Source organism: Trachemys scripta, chromosome 4 (assembly GCF_013100865.1).
Source record: "Trachemys scripta elegans isolate TJP31775 chromosome 4, CAS_Tse_1.0, whole genome shotgun sequence".
NCBI lineage: Eukaryota > Metazoa > Chordata > Testudines > Emydidae > Trachemys > Trachemys scripta.
In genome coordinates this window covers 126,090,673-126,112,922 of record NC_048301.1, presented here as the reverse complement: position 1 = coordinate 126,112,922, position 22,250 = coordinate 126,090,673, and the positions used below count along the sequence as shown (strand labels likewise).

General features: G+C 46.7%; 1 protein-coding gene across 2 annotated transcripts in view; it reads left to right on the top strand.

Annotated features, from left to right (window-relative positions):
* The first annotated feature begins 623 nt into the window (after positions 1–623).
* The window catches only part of MDFI (MyoD family inhibitor), a 42,290-nt gene continuing 20,663 nt past the window's right edge, over positions 624–22,250 (top strand). The window contains exons 1-2 of one of the 2 annotated variants that reach the window (XM_034767349.1): positions 624–1,011; positions 1,372–1,476. In XM_034767349.1, coding sequence (XP_034623240.1) covers positions 1,383–1,476 — 94 coding nt within the window. In that variant the 5' untranslated portion in view covers positions 624–1,011; positions 1,372–1,382. Of the gene's footprint in view, positions 1,012–1,039; positions 1,202–1,371; positions 1,477–22,250 lie in introns of those variants that run through there. The other variant, XM_034767350.1, reaches the window with a different exon arrangement.

The window sequence follows — 22,250 nt, the reverse complement described above, 5'->3', positions numbered from 1 at the left end:
GATGGGGAAACTGAGGCACAAATAGGGGAAAGTGACTTGTCCAAGGACAGACGGTGACTTAGTAGCAGAGTCAGGAATAAAATGTGTCTCTCCTGACTTCTGGCCATGTGTCCGAGTTACATGTCAATCCTTCGCACAAGAATATGTAGTCGTACTGTAAGTATATTGGGCCACATCTACATCAGTATTTGGGAGCATTACAGCTGGAGGAGACAGGCTATTGTTTCTGTTCATGCGACACAAGGGAGGTTTTGATGATTTTTCGAGTTAGGCTTGCTGTCCCTTTTTGCTTCCTTGCCGCTGTTTGAAAATGGATCCTTTGAGTTTAAAGAAAAACAAATTTGGATTAAAAAATGTGGAGGTCAAAGACTTAAGCATTGGCAGAGAGATATAGTAAGCCCATGCTCGTCCCACTTTTCCCTGTTCCCCCCACCATACTTCGACTGCTTGGCTCTACTCCCCCAAAAAAGAAATCCACTTTTTTTTTTTTCGTTCCTTTTTAAAGTGGCTTTGTGGATTGTTGTGTCTGTTTGTTTGTTCTCGCTGCTTTTTTTAAATCGTAGTGCCAACCAGCTTATTATAGGCTGCATGAACTCCAAATATCTCCAGCATGAAGGAAACTGGGTAATCAGCCCTGAATGCAATTTCCTGTGTGAGAGACGGGAGGCAGAGCTTACAGTCTGGAGATAGACTGCACAAACTTGTCCAGTTGTAACCTAACACTGCCCTGAAGAAAGAGCTGCAAAGATAAAGACGTGAAGTGTCCTCTTTATTTGAAAGTGCAGGACAGTCCTGGCAGGGACAAGGCACCAGGAAGGGCATTTTTAAGGAATATGTAAAGATAAAGGAAGAAAGAAAGACAAGCTGAAGAAATCTAGTTGAAGAGGGCTGGAGGAGTGGGGTGTTTGGAGAAGGGAGCAGCTGCAGAGACCTGAAGGAGACCTTCATATGGAGAGGACGATAGGATGACACTCCACTTGTGGGAGCTCCATTAAAGTGTAAACAAAAAAAGTGAGTTTCTCCAATGTGTCTGTGTATTCTTGGGGGTGGGAATTGGCTGATCACAGGATTCCTCAATGCAGCTGGGACTGAAATGTGTCTGGAGGGAAGCTTAAGCAGAGCTGGAGTTTCTTGCAGCTGAACAATCAAGCAAACTTTTGTGCATGTGGATGCGGCAGTTGGGGAGAGGTGTCCTGCCCGGGTGAGTTAGAAATCACTTCTTGGGGTTGTGCGATTTCCTTCTTGTCTCCCCACCTAAAGTCTTCATGCTGATTCATTCCATGTGAGAGTTCCTCATGGCTGGGTTGTTTAGCAATCTTCAGTGAGCTTCTTTCTCTCACTGTCTTGATCTGCATGTGGTGTGTCTGGCAGGTCCCAGTCAGATGTCCCAGCTGAGAAGTGATCTCTCAAGCCATTCTGACTCACTCAATGGAGACCCCGTGCCGGATCAGACACCCTTCCTGCCCACTAGCACAGGTAAGCACAAGGGGCTTTTGTCTCCCTCGCTTTAAACTTACAGGGACTTGTCTCTCTCTGGCCACTGGCAGGAGCCCTAGGCTTCCCTGTTCTTTTTATTTGTTAAGTAGAAGTCTTTGTCCAACTTTCTGGATTATAAAGAGAATTGTAGCTCTTTGTGGCTGAACACAACCTGAGCTAGATCCTCGACTGATGGAAATCAGCATGGCTCCACTGAACTTAAAATAGCTGTGCTGTTTTCCACCAGCTGCCCTGTGTGAATATCCACCACACAATGGGGATCAGAACCCCAGCTGGTGAAAATCCAGGGAAGCTAATGGAACCCCACCAGCTGGTGATTTGTGGGGTGGGGCGGGAGATGATGCCACTAGGACAAGAAAGTTTGTGTGAAACTTTCCCGCAAAGTTTCTGTAACTTTCCCATTTCTAATGGGACTTCACCAAGAGCCAGGATCGGTGGGAGCAAGGGCGCTGGAGATGAAAGGTGCTTGCTGAGCTGTTTTCCTGGCTTGGGAAGAGGAGAGGATGTTGGCTCTGCGGGAGCCAAAGGGTTAAAGAGCAGGCAGACGAAATGTTGCAGAGACTTATTGGCGAGGGGCTCACCTCCAGGCTTAAAGCCCACCACTTCCTTTCCCATATTTTCTCTCTCTCTCTCCAAAGACACTATTGTGCTCTCGCACACTGGCTGTGTGGGACGTAACCTCTCCGAAGGGGGGAAAGGGAGCTTGGGTTTCTTTCTGCTGCCTCCTGCCTGGGTTGCAGACCGTGCAGTGGGAGCCCTGATGCAGCTGCACCGGAGCTTTGGCTTCTCACAAGAACTTTTGTCTCCATTCAGTCGTCGCGTGTTCTTGGGCCTGGGCCAGCTCCTTGCGAGATGCGGCTTCCCCCCACCCTCGCTCTGGGCCCTGATCCTATTAAATTTAATAACATCCTTTAGCCCCTGCTCCGTACCCGGAGAAAGCTGTCTGCTTTATTCCTTCCCCAGATCTGGCTTCAAGCCCCACAATCGGAAGGTGGGGAGGCTCTGGGTTGCTGTATGTAGGGGGGTCCATCCGGTACCCATGGACTGGCCAAAGATCAGAGAAGATCAGTGCTCCAATGGCAAACCATGGGGAGACCATCGGGCGGATCAGAGCCTGATCCTGCCACCCTTGCTCATGGCACGTGGCGCTCAGTCCCATTGACGCCTGTAAGATCGCTCAGTAAATGCTCCTCAAAAGGGGTCAGGGCTGCAGAATCAGGCCCTAAATAAGTGGGTTCCCTGGATCCCTGATTGCCTCCATCTCCTCCTCCCACCTGGAGCAAATCCAGTGAAATTCCACTACCCGTGAGAGTCCTGCTCTCTTTCCATGCATCGTGCTGTGTTAGCTGCAGTGTGCTGGCTCTGAGAAAGCCTTCTCTTGGAATGTAGCTATTGTGTGTGGGGAGGGGAATCAATTTGACCAGAAGAGGTTTCCAGGCTACTAAATGATGACTCTTCGCCAGCTGACTCTGAGCGAGTTGTTGTATACGTAATAAGCTCTCCTGTAATTTAATATTACCTGCTGTAGAACTCTAACGCTATGTGAAAGTTGTCCCGTTGTTGTTATTATGGCAACACCATAATGCCTTCATTTGCATTTGCCGTAATGAGAATGTTGATTGGGCCGGAGTCTTTGGCTTTTCCAGGGGATGTCACGCACAGTTGGAGGACCTCCATTGTCAGCGCAATTGGCTTCCGCAGATATTTACATGGAGAAACTACACTGAAGGGCAGATTGAGAGGAATGGGTCAGAGCAGGAAACTGACAGCGAAAGGTGAAACACAGCCTATTGTGTGTGCTGTCAGAGTGAGACACAAAAGAGGCCAAATTAATTCCTGGTGTAATTCCACTGATGGACTTATCCTGCAATGTGCCAGGGCCCAGATTTCAGAGAATACATTCCCTTGTTATGTTCTCCCAACATTTCCAACTTCTCCACTTTCTGTCCCAAACTCTTGTGTGTTGTTGCTGTTTGCTGTTCAGCGGCTGACATGTTCCACCACAGAGGTGGCTGCACCACAGGGAAGAATTCTGTGCATCAATGGCCACTGCTTTCCACCCCAGAGGTGGATTCATTTCAGTGGTGGGTGAGCAGTCCATAACAACCTCTGCAGGGCTAGGTGGGTTTTACTCAGGAAGTTAGCCCGAGCCTCCGCTGGTGCCGCAACATCTACACAACTATTTTGAGCGCACTGGTGCAGTTCTGTCTACCCGGGCAGTGTAGACATACCCATCAGCAGTCTGCGATGGAGCAAGTACTTGAATCCAAGTCTTCAAAGTCCCATGCTAGCACCACTGGGTTCCATCTCTTTCACAGCCTGCTCTTGGGGCATGGGACTTTGGCCTAGATCTAGGTTGCTACATAGCAGAGGTTCCACAGGGCAAGAGTTCTCGGCTTTCAAAACACCAGAAGCTCCTACCCCTGTTTGAAAAGGCACCAAGTGCCAATGCTTCCTGGGAGACGCTCCCTGGTCCAAGCAGAGCCAGAATTCCACCGAGCAGAGTCCATTCCTGCTCTTTGCTGAGGACTGAGGTGAGATGTTTGTTGTTTTTTATCCATCAGGGTAAGAGCAGCTGCTCCTTGTGGCCTTTCCCTTTGCAGGATTTTCACCCTTGTTTGCAGGGCACTCCAGGGACGGCATCCAGTTTGTCCGCACAGTGTTATTTGCGGAAACCTTGTCTCTTGGGAAGTTTCATTTGAAGATTCTGCCTCCCTGTTCCTACACCTAGGGGGGATTTGAACCCAATAACCCTTTCAAATATAATTCAGGAAGCCAAATTAACTTGGTGAGATTGAGTTGATAAAATAGGTGGGGAAACTGAGGTGCACGGAGGCTCAAGGCGAGCGAAACTGTGGCAGAGCTGGGGACAGAATCCAGGTCTCCCCACTCTGAGTCTCATTCCTGACTATGGAGCCGTGCGGTTTCTACCTTGTGAAAAATGACGTGACCTGGATATTTCTTCTGAGATCTCTGTCCCCTCTCTTAGCAGCCATCTCTGAAGATGGATCCCAGATTATCACGACCTTCTTCTCACCACAGGGAGGGCTGGACCCAGGTACCTAGGTACCATCAAAGCAGCCCCTTTGACAGGGCCACACAGAGGAGGGGACAAGTGGGGCAATTTGCCCCAGGCTGAGCCCGGGCCGAGAATCCCTTTCCTGGCTAGAGGCGCCTTTTTAATTTTTACTCACCCGGCGGCGGTCCGGGTCTTCGGCGGCATTTCGGCAGCGGGGGGCCCTTCAGTGCTGCCGAAGACACGGAGCGAGTGAAGGACCCGCCGCCACCGCCGACTCGGAGCGCCGCCAGGTGAGTACAAGCGCCACAGCGGGTGGTGCCTTTTTTTATGTCCGCTCCCCCGCTTTGCCCCAGGCCCCCTGAATCCTCTGGGCGGCCCTGCCCTTTGAATTACCAGAGGACAGCGCTAGAGAAAGATGAGAATCTGCTGGTTTCATGTCCAGCAGTGAACGAGTGAGCACAGGCGGCCCATACTCAGATGCCACCTTCATATGGCAGTATGTTGGCTCGTATGGTCCAGTCTTTCTATGACCTTACTTTAGCATGAATACCCTATAGACTTTTCTCTTTCTCCATCACTTCCCTAGAGCTGGTTGGAAAATATCCGTTATTTTCTCACGTGGCATTTAGGGGCAAAGAAAATCTGGGCCTTTTGGTTTTTGAAGAGAATTTAAAAAAAAATCTATTGTTTCACCCAAAAAAAATCTCCCGCTTCTGATTTTTCATTTCCCTCCCCCTTTTCCAGAATAGAGCAAATGGAGGGGACAGCTGGCACAACGTTTGGGAGGGGGCTGAAATAAAAATGAAAAATGTAGAGAAGAAACGAATATTTGGGACAGCTTTTTTTGGGGTGGTGGAAGCCATTTTCCGTCAAAAAAATCGGTTTTGATGGGAAAATTTGGACAAGTTCTACACTCCTCCTCTCTCTCTTTCCCCTGCCCTCTTTCTCCTGGGTACACACACAACTTTTCCTCCCCTCTCTGTCATATGCACCCCAGATAGTCTCTCTGGCCACTCCACCCGCAGCGTAAGCATCTCACACCCAGTGAGCTCAACTCTGCCCCTGTCAGAGGCTGCTGGTGACTCCCCAGCACAACTGGGAGCAGGCCTTGGATGACGGTGCTTCGTTTCTGGGCTCCCTGTTGACATCCACTCCCCGGCTTGGCTACAGTAGCCAGCAACTCTGCGGCTTCCTCAGTCTGAGCGGGGGAAAGGGGAGTGTACTTAACATGCGAGCACACACACACACAGTGGTTTTTTTGACCATTCACAATGAGTTTGCCCTGAGGTATAACATGGGGCTTGAAAGCAGTTCTGTCTCGAGGCCCCAGCCCAGCCCCGCTGTACCGCAGGCCCAGCCCCTGTGACAGGCCCAGACAATGCCTCTTTCATAGAGGGCGCAGCAGAAGCCTCCCTCGGAGCTCAGCTTCTCTGGAAATGGGGGCTCTGCTGAGCTGGGTTTGCTGGGGCGCAAACCACAGGCCGCCCTGCCCAGTCCATTGTCCTGCCCGTGCCGCAATCAAGATCAATGGAGGAGGTGCTGGGACTGGAGGCCTTGTCCACATGGGAGAGTTTTTCCAGTATACGTTTTTCCACTACAGCTCCACTGGTGTAACTCTGCCAAAAGAGTGCATTCACACCGCTTTGTTTACGCCAGCTTAAATCTCTTCTCTTATGAATCATGCAGCTCTCTGCTTTTTCAAAATAACTGCACTCTTGGCACATCTCCCTTGGTGCCCTATTCCACCACTACATTCTCTGCCTCCTGGGATTTTTCTCGTGTTGCACACTCAGATACCTTCGGGAACCTGCTGGCATCCTGGGACTTGGGGACAAACTATCAAACTCCCATGATTCCTTTCCAGAATCATTTGGTTTTAGCAAGCCAGCACCACTTCCAAACTGCTGTCAGGCCGTATGGGGAAAGCCTGGCTGCTTGGCACAATCCCGACAGTCAGGGATACAAACAGGGCACCCCAGAGGTATTAGCAGTCGAGAATGAGACCTCAGAAATGTTTGCTGTGGGGCATCATATGGGGGAAGCTTATGTACAGCCGCTGGCTTGCAGGTGTGAAGGACTGTGCGTTCCTGAATGGTCAGTCAGATAGCTTGTCGGCTCTGTCCCCCTGGTTGATCTGTGGACTCGGTGCCCCTCCCTCACCTGAGGGGCGGGGACTTCCGATATTTTGGTGGGCTCTATCCAGACCTGAGATGGGCTGACAACTTGTCCTCCCTGCCAAATTCGTACTTAGGACTCATCTACCTGCAGAGTTGCACCAGTTTAACGCCAGGTGCAGCTTGAAAGCGATTTAAGTTCCGTCTACACGGCAGTTGGCGGTGTAATTTCCAGCTCGGGTAGATATATTCACGCCCTCTCGGATTGAGCTCGCACGCTAAAAATAGCAGGGTCGCTGCAGCTACACAGGTGGCAGGACAGCTAGCCACCCCAAGTACATCCCTGTCTGAAAGCTTAGGCACGTCTTCGCATGGCTGGCCCATCACACGGCCCATGCAGCCACGACTACACTGCTATTGTGTACTAGCATGATCCAAGCTAGCACTGGGATAGACTCATGGATTCCAAGACCCGAAGGGGCAATTATGATCATCTTGTCTACCCTCCTGTATAACACAGGCCAGAGGACTTCCCCGAAATATTTCCTAGAGCAGAGTTTTTAGAAAAACAGCCAGTCTTGTCTTGATTTAGAAATTGCCAGTGATGGAGAATCCACCACAACACTTGGTAAATTGTTCCAGTGGTTAATTACTCTAACCATTAGACATTTACGCCTTATTTTCAGTCTGCATTTGTCTAGCTTCAACTTCCAGCCATTGGATTGTGTTAGACCTTTCTCTGCTAGACTGAAGAGCCTATAATTAAATCTGGGTTTCCTGTGTAGATACTTACCGACTGTAATCAAGTCACCCCTTAACCTTCTCTTTGTTAAGCCAAATAGATTGAGCTCTTTCAGTCTATCAGGCAGATTTTCTAATCCTTTAATCAATCCTTGTGGCTGTTCTCTGACCCCTTTCCAATTTATCAACCTCCTTCTTGAAATGTAAGCACCAGAACTGGACCCAATATTCCAGTGGTGGTTGCAATAACCTCTGTACTCCTATTTGAGATTCCCATTGATACAGCCCAAGATCACATTAGCTCTTTTGGCCACAGTGTCACACTGGCAGCTGATTATCCACCCCACCCCACCCCCAAATCTTTTTCAGAGCCTCTGCTTCCCAGGAGAGAGTCCCCTATTGTGTAAGGATGGCCTGCGTTCTTTGTTCCTAGATGTACACATTTACATTTAGCTGTATTCAAATGCATATTGTTGGCATGTGCCCAATTTGCCGAACCCTCCAGATCGCTCTGCATCAATGACCTGGTCTCTTCATCATTTACCACTCCCCCAGTTTTTGTTTCATGTGTAAACTTTATCAGTAATGATCTGATGTTTTCTTCCAGGTCATTGATAAAAATGTTAAATAGCGCAGGGCCACAAACTGGTCCCAGCAGGACCCACCTCGAAACACATCTGCTTGATGACGATTCGCCATTTACAGTTCCATTTTGAGACCTATCAGTTAGCCAGTTTTTATTCCATTTAATGTGTGACACGTTAATTATATATCACTCTTGTTTTTTAATCAACACGTTGTTCAATACCAAGTGACCTCCAGTTCCAGTATAGACCTACCCTTAATTAAACTGGTGCAAACCCATGTATGGATGCTCTTATTTTGATTTAGTTTAAATTGCTTATGTTGGAAGATTATGTAGGACAGTATATAAGGAGTGAAACTAGAGAAGGAGGGCCAGATTTCAGGCGGGACCTAGTTTTGTGTGACACTCGGAGTTTAGGAATGCAAACCAGTGGCCAGTCCTCTCAGTATGTAACATTGGCCTCTCTGCATGCACAATGCAGGGCCGCACGGGAGGCGGGCAAGGGGGCAATTTGCCCCCGGGCCCTGGCCCCCACGAGAATATAGTATTCTATCGTATTGCAACTTTTTTTTATGGAAGGAGCCCCCAAAATTGCTTTGCCCCAGGTCCCCTGAATCCTCTGGGCGGCCCTGGCACAGTGAAGATCTCTTTCTACAACTCTGCCTGCCTGCCATGTCACTCATTGCACAGTTCAGGAACAGGTTTAAACTAAGTGAAAATAAATCTTTTTTAAACTGAATTAAGAGAGCCCACACAAGAGCTGGCACCAGTTTAAGTAACTTGATTGCAAAATGTGTGTGCAAACAGCCTCTCAAAAAAAAAAAATTAGAAACAACCAACCAGTTTTTTTTCGTTTTGCCCCCCAAAAAAACAATAAAAAGCTTTCTGCGCCAAACACCTGACATCTATATTTTGCTTCTCCAAGTTTCATTGCAATTAGTGAAACTGCTGCATTTGTTTAAAATTAAAAAAAAAAAAAAAAAAGGATTCTTTCTGGCATTTTCAAAGATTCCAGTTTCAAAACAAAACAATCCCTCAACTGGGTTCTGCTGTTTGCCACTAGAGTGCTGTGTTCTTCCTCTAGCTTCTAATTAAATTTCCTTTGAAATTGCCTGCCGAGATTCTGAGAGTTGCAGAAGCCAGTTAACGCCCCTTTTTCTTTTTCTGGAGTTTTTCATATTTTCCCAAAAGTGTAACAAGATGTGCATGGCAGTTGTGATCTCTCCTTCTGTGTCCCCATAGCCTGATCCTTCCTTGGGGGATTTTGTGTCAGGGCCTGCGTTCAACATGGGCCCTATGTACGGGACATCGTTCGTTTCTTTCGCCTGCTTTGTGCTTGGGCTGTCCTCTCCTTGGCTTCTCAACACCAGGCTGCATGGGAGGGCAATGGAGATGCCATAACCAAACATGGTCTTCTGGGTAAAGCACTACTGTGCGACTCGGTAGCTCTTGGTTCAGTAGCTCACTTTGCTACACGGTGCCCCATGGCAAGTCACAGCAGCCAATGTTTTCCAAAAGTGGCTAGTCTTTTGGGGTGCCTCCATTTCTGGGGGGCCCTATTTGGAGACATCTTAAAGGGGCCTGATTCCCGACAGAGCTGAGCACCCGTTCTCTGAAAATCAGACCCCTTTAAAGGTAGAAACCCAAAATCATTCATCAGTTTTGCAAAGTCTTGGCCTAATTTTGTGTGTGTGTGTGTGTGTGTGTGTGTGTGTGTGTGAAAGAGAGAGGGGGGAGAGGGAGAGAGTTCCCTGTCTCTAAAATGGGGGTGACAATACTCCCTTTTTCTCACCTTTTGCCTTTCTTATCTATTTAGATTGTGAGCGTTTTGGGGTGGAGACTTTCCCTTAGGTGTAGTCTACGCAGCAAAAACAAACCAACGAACAAAAGCAGGGCAGTGCAGATGTTCGCCAGGGCCCTGAAACCCAGTGACAGGAAAGGTCTCGGAGCCCAGGTTCCAGCCCGAGCCCAAATGTCTACCCTGCTATTTTTGGCCCTGCAGTGCAAGTCCCATGAGCCTGAGTCAATTGACCTGGACTCTGAGACTCACTGCTGTGGGGTTGTTTCTTTGTGCAGTATAGATGTAACCTATGAATACAGACAGCACCTAGCACAGTGGGGCCTTGTTCTTGGTTGGGATAGGTCCAATACAAAGAAGAAGAAGAAAAGGAGAAACACCCTCTCTCTCCTCCTCCCCAAACCTTTGCTGAGGTTCTGAAATGTTCTGATACTTGTCAGTGTTGGTGGCTTTTTATTGTCACTTCTGATTTCCAGCTAGGTCTTGTGAAAGTCCTGAACCCAAGCCTTGAACCCAGGCTTCAAACTTGCAGAGCTCATGGCTAGTCAGATCTGTGGTTTGTTTCAATTCAGAGCGCTAGGGCCAGATCCTCAGCAGGTGGAAACCATCGTAGCGCCACTGACTTGAACAGAGCTGTACTAATTGATGCCAGCTGAGGTTCTGGATGATAGATGAATCCAGAAGTAGGTGCAGATTCCAAACACCTTGAAGTTCAAACCCTGCATTTCAGCTCAGGCCCATCTCAGGCGACAGGAAATATGCATGCCCAGAAGAACATGCGCAAAGCTTTACCAGGGATGTCTCCAGCCAGCAACAAAGAAATCTGGTGAGAACTAAGCTTCTCTCATCCCTACAAGGAAGGGAGAGATAAAGGGGCCTCTGCTTGACCTTTGGCCAGTGCTTTGTAGGTTTCTTTTAATCCCCCAAACTCTGCATAAGGCACCTTAACACCCGTATCATTTTGGAATTTTTATTGCCCTCTCTACCCAGGTATACAGTCTGTCTTGTACATTCCAGGTTTGGCTGTAATGTCTCCTTCCCTGGATAAGGAGGTTGAAAATTAAAGAGAACGCAGTATCAGTAGAGGTCATGGGCTGCAGCGTCTGATGTAGGACAATAGCCTCTTGCGCTGAGCTTTGGAATTTTGTACCCCAGGATGTAAGCATCAAATTGACCACGGTTTACTGTTGGTTTTGCTGATGAGCACCCTTGGACCAGCCTGTTACATTCTGTTTCAGCTGCAGGATAAACAGTCTGATTAGAAGAGGAATGCAGAGCCCGGGACTGGGTAGAGTAGAGAATTATCAATGGGAGCTGGAAATTCTCACCTCTTGGGCTAACTCTAGCCCTGCTTGGGAATGACAGAAAGATGGTATTGAATGACGACTGTTTGGTGTTCTCTATGTATGGCAGGTCTCGGTTCCTCGTGGGCCGGGGTCCTCGTCATGAAATAGCCATCCCAAGTGGCACTGACAGGCATTGCTGGAGACTGAACTGCTCTTTCCTCACTATATGTGGCCGCTCCAGGTCAGGACTCAGGCACGTTGGCAGGGTGGGGAAATCTGGCCCTGTTGCTGTATCTGTTTTGTGGATAAACAGATGACTTCAGGCTGCACAGCCGTCACTCCAGGCTGTCTCGCAACCGGTGTCAATTCTGATGCACCAAGCAGGAATGTGTTTACCCAGTTTGGCAACTTTCAATTCCCTGGCTAAGATCCCAGGTGCAATACGTTCTCAGGAGCAGATGCAAATTTGCACGGAAAGCAAGTTGGACGATTTAAGGTCTCCATGAGAAATGACTTGCTCCACCCAAATGGCCTAATCAGTGGACTGTTTTGCAGTCATTAGACCAACAGCTATGTAATCTGTGGCCGATATAGGGTGACCAGATGTCCCGATTTTATTGGGACAGTCCCAAATTTTGGGTCTTTTTCTTATATAGGCTCCTATTACCTCCCACCCCCTGCCCCGATTTTTCACATTTGCTGTCTGGTCACCCTAAGCCAGGGGTCAGCAACCTTTCAGAAGTGTTGTGCCGAGTCTTCATTGATTCACTCTAATTTAAGGTTTCATGTGCCAGTAATACATTTTAACGTTTTTAGAAGGTCTTTCTATAAGTCTATAATAGATAACTAAACTATTGTTGTATGTAAAGTAAATAAGGTTTTTAAAATGTTTAAGAAGCTTCATTTAAAATTAAATTAAAATGCAGAGCCCCCCAGACCGGTGGCCAGGACCCGGGCAGTGTGAGTGCCACTGAAAATCAGCTCGCGTGCCGCCTTTGGCACGCATGCCATAGGTTGCCTACCCCTGCACTAGACCCATAAAGCTTTGTGCTGCCTTTTTAAAAGGAGTTTATTCCCATATCGCCCTGACCCAGTTGAGGTAAGTGTTATGATCCCAGGCCCAGATTGGTCTGTCTATACTCAGTACCACCCCAGAAATTCTGGATTCTCCTCCCTGTTCTAGAAGGGGTGTGTTGTCTACTGGTTAGAGCAGAGGGGGAGTTGGGATTAAGGACTGCAAAATTCTGTTTTCTTAGCTCTGCCGCTATGTTGCCTTGGATGGACACCTCTCTGGCTCCCCCCCCCCCCCCCCCACACACACAGTAAAGTGGGAGTAGTAATCACTTTCTGTTTCACAGGCTTGTTGAGATGAGACTGTATGAATGTAAAGTGCACTGCGATCAGGTTCTGTAAAGTTGGACCCTTGTACAAAACCCTAAGATGGCTAGCTAGAACTTAGAATGAAAGGTGCTCTGTGGGTGCACATTATTGTTCTTGTTAATAATGATGTGCATCAGCTCACATGTATCTATTCTTCAACTAACTTTTTCTAAGAACTCTTAGGCTAGAAAGGCACAATTTTCCCTGGCAGAACGTATGCTAGTTTGACCCTGTAAGGTTATATAATTACTGTACCCAGCATGTCCTTAACTTGCCCTGGCATTGTGGTGTGGTTCATTGGGCTGTAGTTCCCACAATCTCCGTGGATTTGCTAGGCACCGTATTATCAGCTTTCCAAGCTTCAAGGATAATTGCTGTTTTTAAAGCTATGTTAAATGCCTCAGGGTCTGATCCAGCAGCCTTCACTCATGCAAAACTCCCAGTGAAGTCAAGGAGGAGTTTGCCTCTGTATGGAAGAATAGGAAGAGGCCAATATGGCTCCGTCAGGAGCTCTTCAATGACCTAAAAATCAAAAAGGAATTCTGTAAAAAGGGGAAACATGAATGAATTGCGACAGAGGCGTACAAAAGAATAGCACGCGTATGTAGGGACAAAATCAGAAAGCGTAAGGAACAAAATGAGTTACACCTAGTGAGGGACATAAAAAGCAATAAGAAGACGTTCTTTAAATACATTAGGACCAAGAGAAAGATGAAGGAAAGTGCAGATCCTCTTCTTAGCAGGGAAGGAGAGCTAATAATGGATGACATAAAGAAGGTTTAATGCCTATTTTGCATCATTATTCACTAATAAAAGCTCAAGGTGACCAGATACTCAACATAATTAATATTAACAAAAAGGGGGGAAGATATGCAAGCCAGAACAGGTTCAAGAATAAATTAGATGTATTCAATAGGGCAGAGCCTGATGAAATTCATACTAAGGTTTTTAAGGTACTCACTGAAGCAATCTCAAAACCATTGGAGAACTCATGGAGGACGTGTGAGGTCCCTGAGGACTGAAGAAGGTCAAACATTGTACCTGCCTTTAAAAGGGGGAACAAAGAGGACCAAGGGAATTATAGACCAGTCGGCCTAACTTCAATATCTGGAAAGATACTGGAATAAATTATTAAGCAATCAGTTTGTAAGTGCCTAGACGATAATAGGGTTATAAAGAGTAGTCAGCATGGATTTGTCAAGAACAAATCGTGCCAAACAAACCTAATTTCCTTCTTTGACAAGGTTACTGGCCTCATGGATGGGGGGAAGTAGTTGAAATGATACATCTTGATTTTAGTAAGGCTTATGCCACAGTCCCACATGACATTCTCATAAGCAAATTAGGGAAATGTGGTCTAGATGAAATCACTCTAAGGTGGGTGCAACTGGTTGAAAGACCATACTCACAGAGGAGTTGTCAATGGTTTGCTCTCAAACTGGGAGGCGGTATCTAGTGGGGTACCGGAGGGGTCAGTTCTGAGTCCAATACTATTCAATATTTTCATGAATGACTTGGATAATGGTCCAGAGAGTGTGCTTATAAAATGTGTAGATGGCACCGAGCCGGGAGGGGTTGCAAGCACTTCGGAGCACAGGATTAGAATTCAAAATGATCTTGGCAAATTGGTCTGAAATCAACAAGGTGAAATTCAGTAAAAACAAGTGCAAAGTACTTCATTTAGAAAGGAGAAATCCAATGCACAACTACAAAATGAAGTATAACTGGCTAGGGGGTAGTACTGCTGAAAAGGATCTGGGGGTGATAGTGGATCACAAATTGAATGTGAGTCAACAATATGAGGCCGCTCCAAAAAAGGCTAATATCGTTCTAGGGTGTATTAACAGGAATGTTGTATGTAAGACCTGGGAGGTAATTGTCCCGCTCTACCTAGCACTGGGGAGGCATCAGCTGGAGTACTGTGTCCAATTCTGGGTGCCACCACTTTGGGAAAGGTGTGGATAAAGTGGAGAGAGTTCAGAGGAGAGCAACACACATGATCAAAGGTTTAGAAAACCCGACCTGCGAGGAAAAGTTAAAAAAACTGGGCATGTTTAATCTTGAGAAAAAAAGCCTGAGAGGGAATCTAATAACTGTCTTCCAATATGTTAAGGGCTGTTCTACAGGGGACGGTGATCAATTGTTCTCCATGTCCACTGAAGATAGGACAAGAAGTAATGGATTTAATCTGCAGCAAGGGAGATTCAGGTTAGATATGAGGAAAAACTTTCTAACTATAAGGATAGATAAGCTCTGGAACAGGCTTCCAAGGGAGGTTGTGGAATCCTTTTCATCGGAGGTTTTTAAGAACAAATTGGACAAACCCATGTCAGGGATGGCCTAGATTTATTTGGACCTGCCTCCGTGCAGGGGACTGGACTTGATGATCTCTTAAGGTCCCTTCCAGCCCTACATTTCTGTGATTCTATGATCTTGGGTCCCTTGGTTTTATCACAACCCTCAGTCTTGCTGACACATGTATTGATCCAGCAAAGCCCTTAGGGACTATTCACATGCTGGATGTGTGCACAGATGTTTTGCTGAATCGGGCCCTTACTGCATGTTAGCATCTCAAGATGTTCTGTAACCTCCTCCATGGAGAACCCCTCTCTCTTGTCTGTTTAGATTGTATGCTTGGCCGGGCTGGGACTGTTTCTTTGTGCATATACAGCAGCTAGCTTGTTGAAGTCTCTAAGCATTGCTCTAATACAAATAAACAGTAATAAGGCTGCATTCTGATCTCCTGTAAGAAATATCCTTTGAATAGGAATTTCCCCGTGACCTTTCACAGTAAAAGATTCAGCTAACTTCTCCGCTACTACATCATCCTCTCTAATTCCCCACCAGACCTTCTCCCCTTGAGGGCCCGGGTCTCCAGTCATGCACAGGCAGCTTTACTGCTTCAAATGTACATTGGGACATGATTATTTTTGTTCGTTTCTGGCTCGCTGTTCATCACATGGAGACTTAGCCTCGCATCTGTGGCTGTCTTCATTGCAAATGAAGGTGTGTGTTTACCTCAAGAACGGTGGGGGGAGGGGGAGGGGAGAAGCTTGATCTCAGCAAAATCAAGAGAAAAACTGCCTGTGCCTTGTTACCACTAGGATTTTGCATTACGATAGCTCTCTCCATGTAAAGACACACTTAGTTTCTGAAGTGAAGACGTAGCCACTTGCAGTGGTGTAAATCAGGAGGAATTGCACTGAAGTCAATAGGGTTTTAGCTGTTGTAGGTAGCAGAAGAATTAAGTGTCTCATACAGGAGTTTATTTCCAGTTTTAACCTTTCTTGAAATATGCTGTATTGTGTTGTTCAAACAGCTGGTGTTTTAGCTATGTGCGTTTCCATTCTGCCGTGCTGGTTTTACTTTCCTCCTCTTTAATTTGAGGGGGGAGGTCTGCTCCGAGGCACACAAACGTTCTCTCCCTCTAATACCGGGGCCTCTCCGTACTGAGACTTCTGCCGTGTCCTGAACTGTGAGCATTTCCTTGGTAAAAGGGTTTCCTTGTACCGTGCTGGGAGTGGACATGGTTTGGGCCAAGTCATCTGAATGGTTTAACCTTGATTATTGTTTGTTCAGTGCCTAGAGGCTGCTTCTCGGCTCAGGGCTCCATGGGTGCTCTGCATATAGCCAGTGAGAGACCTTCCCTGTGCCAGAGGTGGGATTTTCAAGGAGCCAAAGGGAGGAAGGTGGCCAGATTCTATTTTATACTCCATGGGGGTTGAATGCCTTAGTGTGCCCTTGAGAAGCCCAGCCTCAATCCACAAGCCAGACAAAGGGGGTGGGATAGGTTGTTTTAATACACCATCTCATGGATTACAAAATTGTCCACGACAGGAGTTCTTGCAGTGATTCTGAAGCAGCTGGCACAGACCATTGTCAGAGAGGGGCCTGTGTGCTGACCAGCTTGGCTGTCCCTATGCCTTTATGTCTCTACCCACCAGAACACTATAAATAACAAATAATAATAACCCTGGTGTGGAGCTGGCGAGTTATTTGTGGTTTTGCTAAGGAAGTAACTTTTCATAGAAACAAACATTGGTGACCAAACGCCTCGTGGTCCAGCAGCGAAAATGTTTTATACACCATCACCCAAGCGTGCCGAGAGACACTAGGGCAAACGCTGCCAGGGTAAGCAGCCAAGGTATGGAAATCGGTGAAAGCAAAGCTGTGTTTGATGTGTCAGGAGCTCACTGATTAGCTTGTGCTCTGCTGTGGTTTTCTGGGCATTTCTCTTCCCCGTTCCCCCTCCTTTCTCTGAATATCTTTGAATCTGAAAGGCTTTAGTGCATTAATTTCAGACTGAATGTAAATAAGCCATTTGGATTTCCCCAGTCGAGCAAACTTTCAAAACAAAGTTTTGTTTCTCTCTCTCTCCTTCTCCAATCTTGCATATGGGATTGGAGGATTTTTCTCGCACTCCCTCCACCATATTCTAAATCGCTTAATCACATTCTAAAATAGTCATTTGGGGGGGTCAGTAAACCACCTGGATGGACGAGGCAGTATATGTGGGAAAACCAAGAGAGATCACTCATTCATTTTATCTGCAAAAAAACAGATTAGAAAGCTCCCAAATGGTATATTGTTGCACAGTAGCATGTTGATAATGGCAAGCACCTCAGTAGAGTATATCTTTGTTTATCTCTCCATCCACCATCATCTTTCCTCTCCCTAGTCATCCCTGGGAGATTAAAGGGAAGAGAAAGATGAAGACAAAAATGGCAAGAGAATCCATGCCTTCATTCATATGAAAAGGGGACTCTAGCCAACATGCTAGATACAGATGCTCTTCAAGTTTGGAAGGGCATAAGTCTGGATCCAACCATGGTGACTGCCCCTCCTTGTCCTCTTTAGAATGGGTCAAACCAATGTTCTAGGTCCAAACACCCCAAGGATTCAGCTAAGTACCCACAAGTTTGAGTACTCCAGGATTATGTATATGTAGACCATTCCTGACAAACACCTGTCAGGGATGGTCTAGGTATACTTGTTCCTGCCTCAGAGTGAGGGGATGCATTAGATGACCTCTTGAGGTATCTTCTAGCTTATACATTTCTGCGATTCCTCTGACCCTTAGCCAAACCTCTTAAAGCTTTTCAATTGGGATGTTGGCACAAGAGTCTTTCTTGGACACTTCCTCTATTGTGGTCCACAAGAACAAAAGAAAACGAAGAGGAATCTAAGGAAGTGTGCCAGTCATCCTCGTGATCCTTTACTTGTATTAAATCTGAGGTCATTCTAACTTCCCTCTGAAGTCAGAGCAAGGGTTAACCTGGGTTAGCTGAACTTGTGCTGACTACAGCTTGTTCCTTGTTTACACTTGAAGCTAAACTGAGTTCCATCCTGGTTCAGCTAAATTGACTACTGACCACCAATTGCTGGCAGGGTGCAATTTCCAGTTGTTTGCAAAAGAGTTTTATGATATGTTGACTAGATCATGATAGCTAAACATAATCTAACTACCCCACACACACACCCTACATACCTTTTTATCCTACTCAAGACCAGGCCCAAAGGTTGGCCCATAAGTTTCATAGCTCCAGTGGGAATGTAGTACCACAATAAATCCATCCAATGAATGGAATGCCCTTCTACTTGTAACAGGTGTCATTTTTGCACACCTTATATTGAATGAATGGTACAAGGTGCCCAATGAAATAGGTGAAGATACATGGCTGACACATTACTCAGTGTCACTAAATCTTCCTGCAAATCTTGCAATATTTGGCATGGGTTTGTTCTTAAAGTCTCAGCTTCTGGAATCTAATGATGTCATGAACATTTCAGCTTTCCTTTTTTCTTAAGTAAGTTTCTAGTCCTTGTGGTTGAAGGGAAAAATCCTGAATATGGGATCCAAGTGCATCCTACAGGCTCAGAAACCAGAAGGCAAATGAAAAGAACTTTTTTTTTTTTAATAATCTGACATTCTTTAAGCCAATCTCATGATTGATTGAGGCCTGACTCATGACTTTTGAATGCTTATTGCAGCCTATTGTCTCTGTGCTTATAAACAAAAATGTTTTCCTATGCCCAGTTGACATTCATTTTTTCCCCTCCAACATATTTTAAAAATATTATGCAGAAGTTATGTTGTTTGCATCGTTAATGATGCACCACAACTCCATTTTGTTATCTAAGCAGGACTCAGGCATGTACTTGTAAAGGGGAAGGGGAAATCTATTAAACTGCATGAAACCAATTGCCAGCGTGCTATCCTGGTTAAGCGATGGATTCTCTGGTCTTGGGCCCGATTGAGGTGCAGACTGTATCAGCGTTCGTATAAAAGTGTAATTGGGGAAGATGCAGAAATGGCATTTTAGTCAGCAGAGTAACCTGGTGATTAGAGCAAGGGGCTGGACCTCAGGACTCTTACCTCAGGACTCTTGAGTTCTGTGCTCTGCCTCAGTTTCCCCACTTGTAAAATGAGGATAATAGTTATCCTATTGGGTGCTGAGGCTTGAATGAAAGGGGATCTCAAGATGCCCCATGCGGTAAAGGGAGGCTGGTGGGATGCAGCAGCTATATGGCATATACGTATCAGTATGTAACTAGGAAATGAGAAAGGTTAGGATCAGGCAATCCCCAATCCCAAAATGTCTGACGTTTTGTTAGCACTTAATGCTTCAACCCCCAGTTGCTAGCATCTAGTCAGTGTCTGCTCACAGCTGTTTGCCGGGGGTCAGGGATGACTCTGGATTCTGCCGCAGGGGCTCAGCAGCTTCCCAGGGAGATCACTCGGAACCCCAGAAGATTTCAGGGCAGCCTAAGTCTGGTGGCTGCCTCTAGTGCCGTGAGCAGCTCTCTCCCTGGAGGTCAATGGAATGTCAGGCTTTGCATGAGAGGAAAACAACCAATTCCTGACCAGGGGGTGTTGGGTGAAGGATAACATGGCTCTGTCGCTGACCTGCTGAGTGATCTTGGGCAAGTCCCTCTCTGTGCCTCAGTTTCCCTTCCCAGCCTTTGTCTGTTGTGTCAGGGTGGGATTTTTAAAGACATTAAGGTTCCTAACTCCCATTGATTTCAGTGGGAGTTCAGTGCCTAAATACTTTCAGAAAATCTGTCCCGAAGCCCTTTGGGGCAGGGATAGTCTCTCACCATGTGTACGTTCAGCACTCAGCACACTGGGGCCCTGAGGTGCTGCCAATAATAGAAATAATTACAAAAGTGAAGAGGTAAATCTGCCTGGATTTCAGGGGTAGTTGAGGGTTGCTCAACACCTTGCAGTATCAGTCTCCCCAGGTGTGTTGTGCAAAGGATTATCGAGCAGATCAGAGTCCCCAGGGCTGAGCAAGGATAGGTGGAAGTCACTGGCTCACAAACACTGTGTGGGACAGCAAGTGCTGCAAACATGTCTTTAGCTCCTTGTCTTCTTAGAGCATCTGATCCAGACAGACCTCCGCTGGGCACCAAACCCATAGCTTTGCAGATCATACTCTATTGGGCCCCTTGTTATGCCAAGTATCTCTTTCAGTGATGCAATTACACGCTTCAGAGCAAGAAGTATGAGAGTTCTATTTAGCGTTATACCTGATGTCACTGAAATAATATCTAACACTTGGCTACTTCCTCCCAGAAGGCGTATAACTCCTGGGGTACCTTGCCAAGGGATGATTAGGAGCCAGGACTCCTGGGTTCTACACCCAACTCTGCTGATGGGTCGCCATGCAAATGTAAGGAGGTTACGTCATCAATCTGTGCCCACCTGTAAAATGAGGATAATGATTACCTGCCCGTCTGTTTCACAAGGCTTGTTTCTAAAGCACTTTGAGATCCTGAGATGAAAGCTACTGTATGAGTGTAGTGTGTTTCGTTAATAGTATTGTTTTCCCCTGGCCCTGACTGGGTCTGGAAAGCTCCCAGCAGGGAAGAAGATGCATCAAAGCAGGGGTTGATCTGCCTTTTTACAGGGTCCCTCGAGCCTGTTTGAAGCATGAGCATGTCTGGGCAGTCTCCCTGACACCACCACAAGGAAATCTGTCTGAGCTCAAGCCAGCAAAGGTGCCCACGCCCATGGGGCACTGAGCTGTTAACAATGAGACACACGTGTTGACTCCACAACATGCCAATCGCAGAACCACAGAGAGTAGGAGCAACTCCTGTCACTGGGTCTTAGTGCCAGGAGAGGTGCTGGGGCTGCTTTGGCAGCTCACGTGCTCTGCAGAACGCTTGTGAAGCGCATCGCGGCGGCTCTCATATGTGGGCACGCGGCTGAAGAGATGCCAGGGAGTGAGTCAGTGTGTCTCACTCAGGGGAGAACCAACTTGTCCAAATTCTCTCCTGCTCTATATTTCTGCCCCGTTTGTTCCAGTGGAAATGAATCTAATTGCCAATTTCCTCCCTCCATCTCTCTGTTTGTATAGGAGACCTTGCGTTCGGTGTAATTAACCATGTATGAACAGCGTGCAGCCCAGCCAGCTATCTGTTTGTCTATCAGTATTACTTGTATTGCATTAGTGTCGACAGCCTCCATTGTACTGGGCACTGCAGACGTATCATGAGAGACCCTCCCTGCCTCAAAGAGCTTATATTCTAAACGGACAAAAGGGGCGTTACAATCCCAGTTTTATATTTGAGGCACAGTGACTTGCCGTGTTACAAAGCTGGGGATTGAAACCAGATCTCCCAAGTCCTTGTTCGGGGTCTTAACCACAAAGCCATCCTTTCTCTCATCTTCTGGTAGTCCACCACCAGTAGGTGGTAGCCCCCAATTATCTGGAAGTCTAATTTTTCAGATGTTGGGTTCCATCCTTTAGTCACTTGCATTGGGGTAAACCAGGAATGACTTTACTGAAGTCGGTGAAGTTACAGGGGGGGAAACCTGTGTATGTGACCATCAAGCCCTTGATAATAATATATTACATTGTAGGCTTTTCTGAGTAGGCAATCATGTCTTTTCTAATTATTGAAGTGTTATGTCTATTTAGAGCGCCCTATCAAAGTGTGTGAATAATTATCTCTGGGCCAGATCCAGCTGGCCGATAGCACTAATGTATGACAGTGTAATTCCATTCATATCAGTTCTGGGTTTACACAAATGCAGTGGAGAACCTTATGATCAGATGACCTGAAAGGTAACCTCAGGATCACGTGTGACAAAGGGCTTGAACCAAAGCTCACTCAAGTCAATGGAATTTTTGCCATTGGCTTTAGATCAGGCCTATAGGGGCAAACTTTGCATGTCCTACTCAGGCCAAACTTCCATGATTGAGCATGATTGCGACCAGATAAATGGCTGCAGCATTTACCTCTGTGTGGCCACTACTCTATTTACACCCAGGTCTGCACCTCTTTCTCCCATGGCTTGGGTTTTCAAGGAAGCATTAGAACATTTCCTCCCCTTTGCCCTGCTTTGAGGGGTTCACATACTTCCTGCCCTGGCTCACTCTGAGTGTTGGACCCAAGTTCTCAACGCAAACCTTTCCTGAAGCTGCTGAATTTCTCCTGGTTTCACATTAAAACCAGGCAAAATCACATGCCTGTGGGAAAGTCCTGTAGAATGGAAGAGGGCTGAAACCAACAGGTTCTACAGAAATTACTCTAACAGCCTCAAAGATTTCATAGCGAGGTGGGGGAGAATTCTCTGCTGGATTCTACAGGATAGTTTGAAAAACCCCTAGAAAGATCACTGTTTTCTATTAAATTCTATCGGACTGTCCCATAAGGGGATTTCATCTTGATGTTCGTGTGAAACCATAAACCAGTCCAGATTTGCTGGTACGTAGAAAACAGCTGGGAAGCAAAGTCTCTGGCACGCACACTCCACCACCAAGCGTTGGAGGTGCTAGTTAAATTCTGGGGCTTACATCCCTCTGAACTTAAAAAGGCT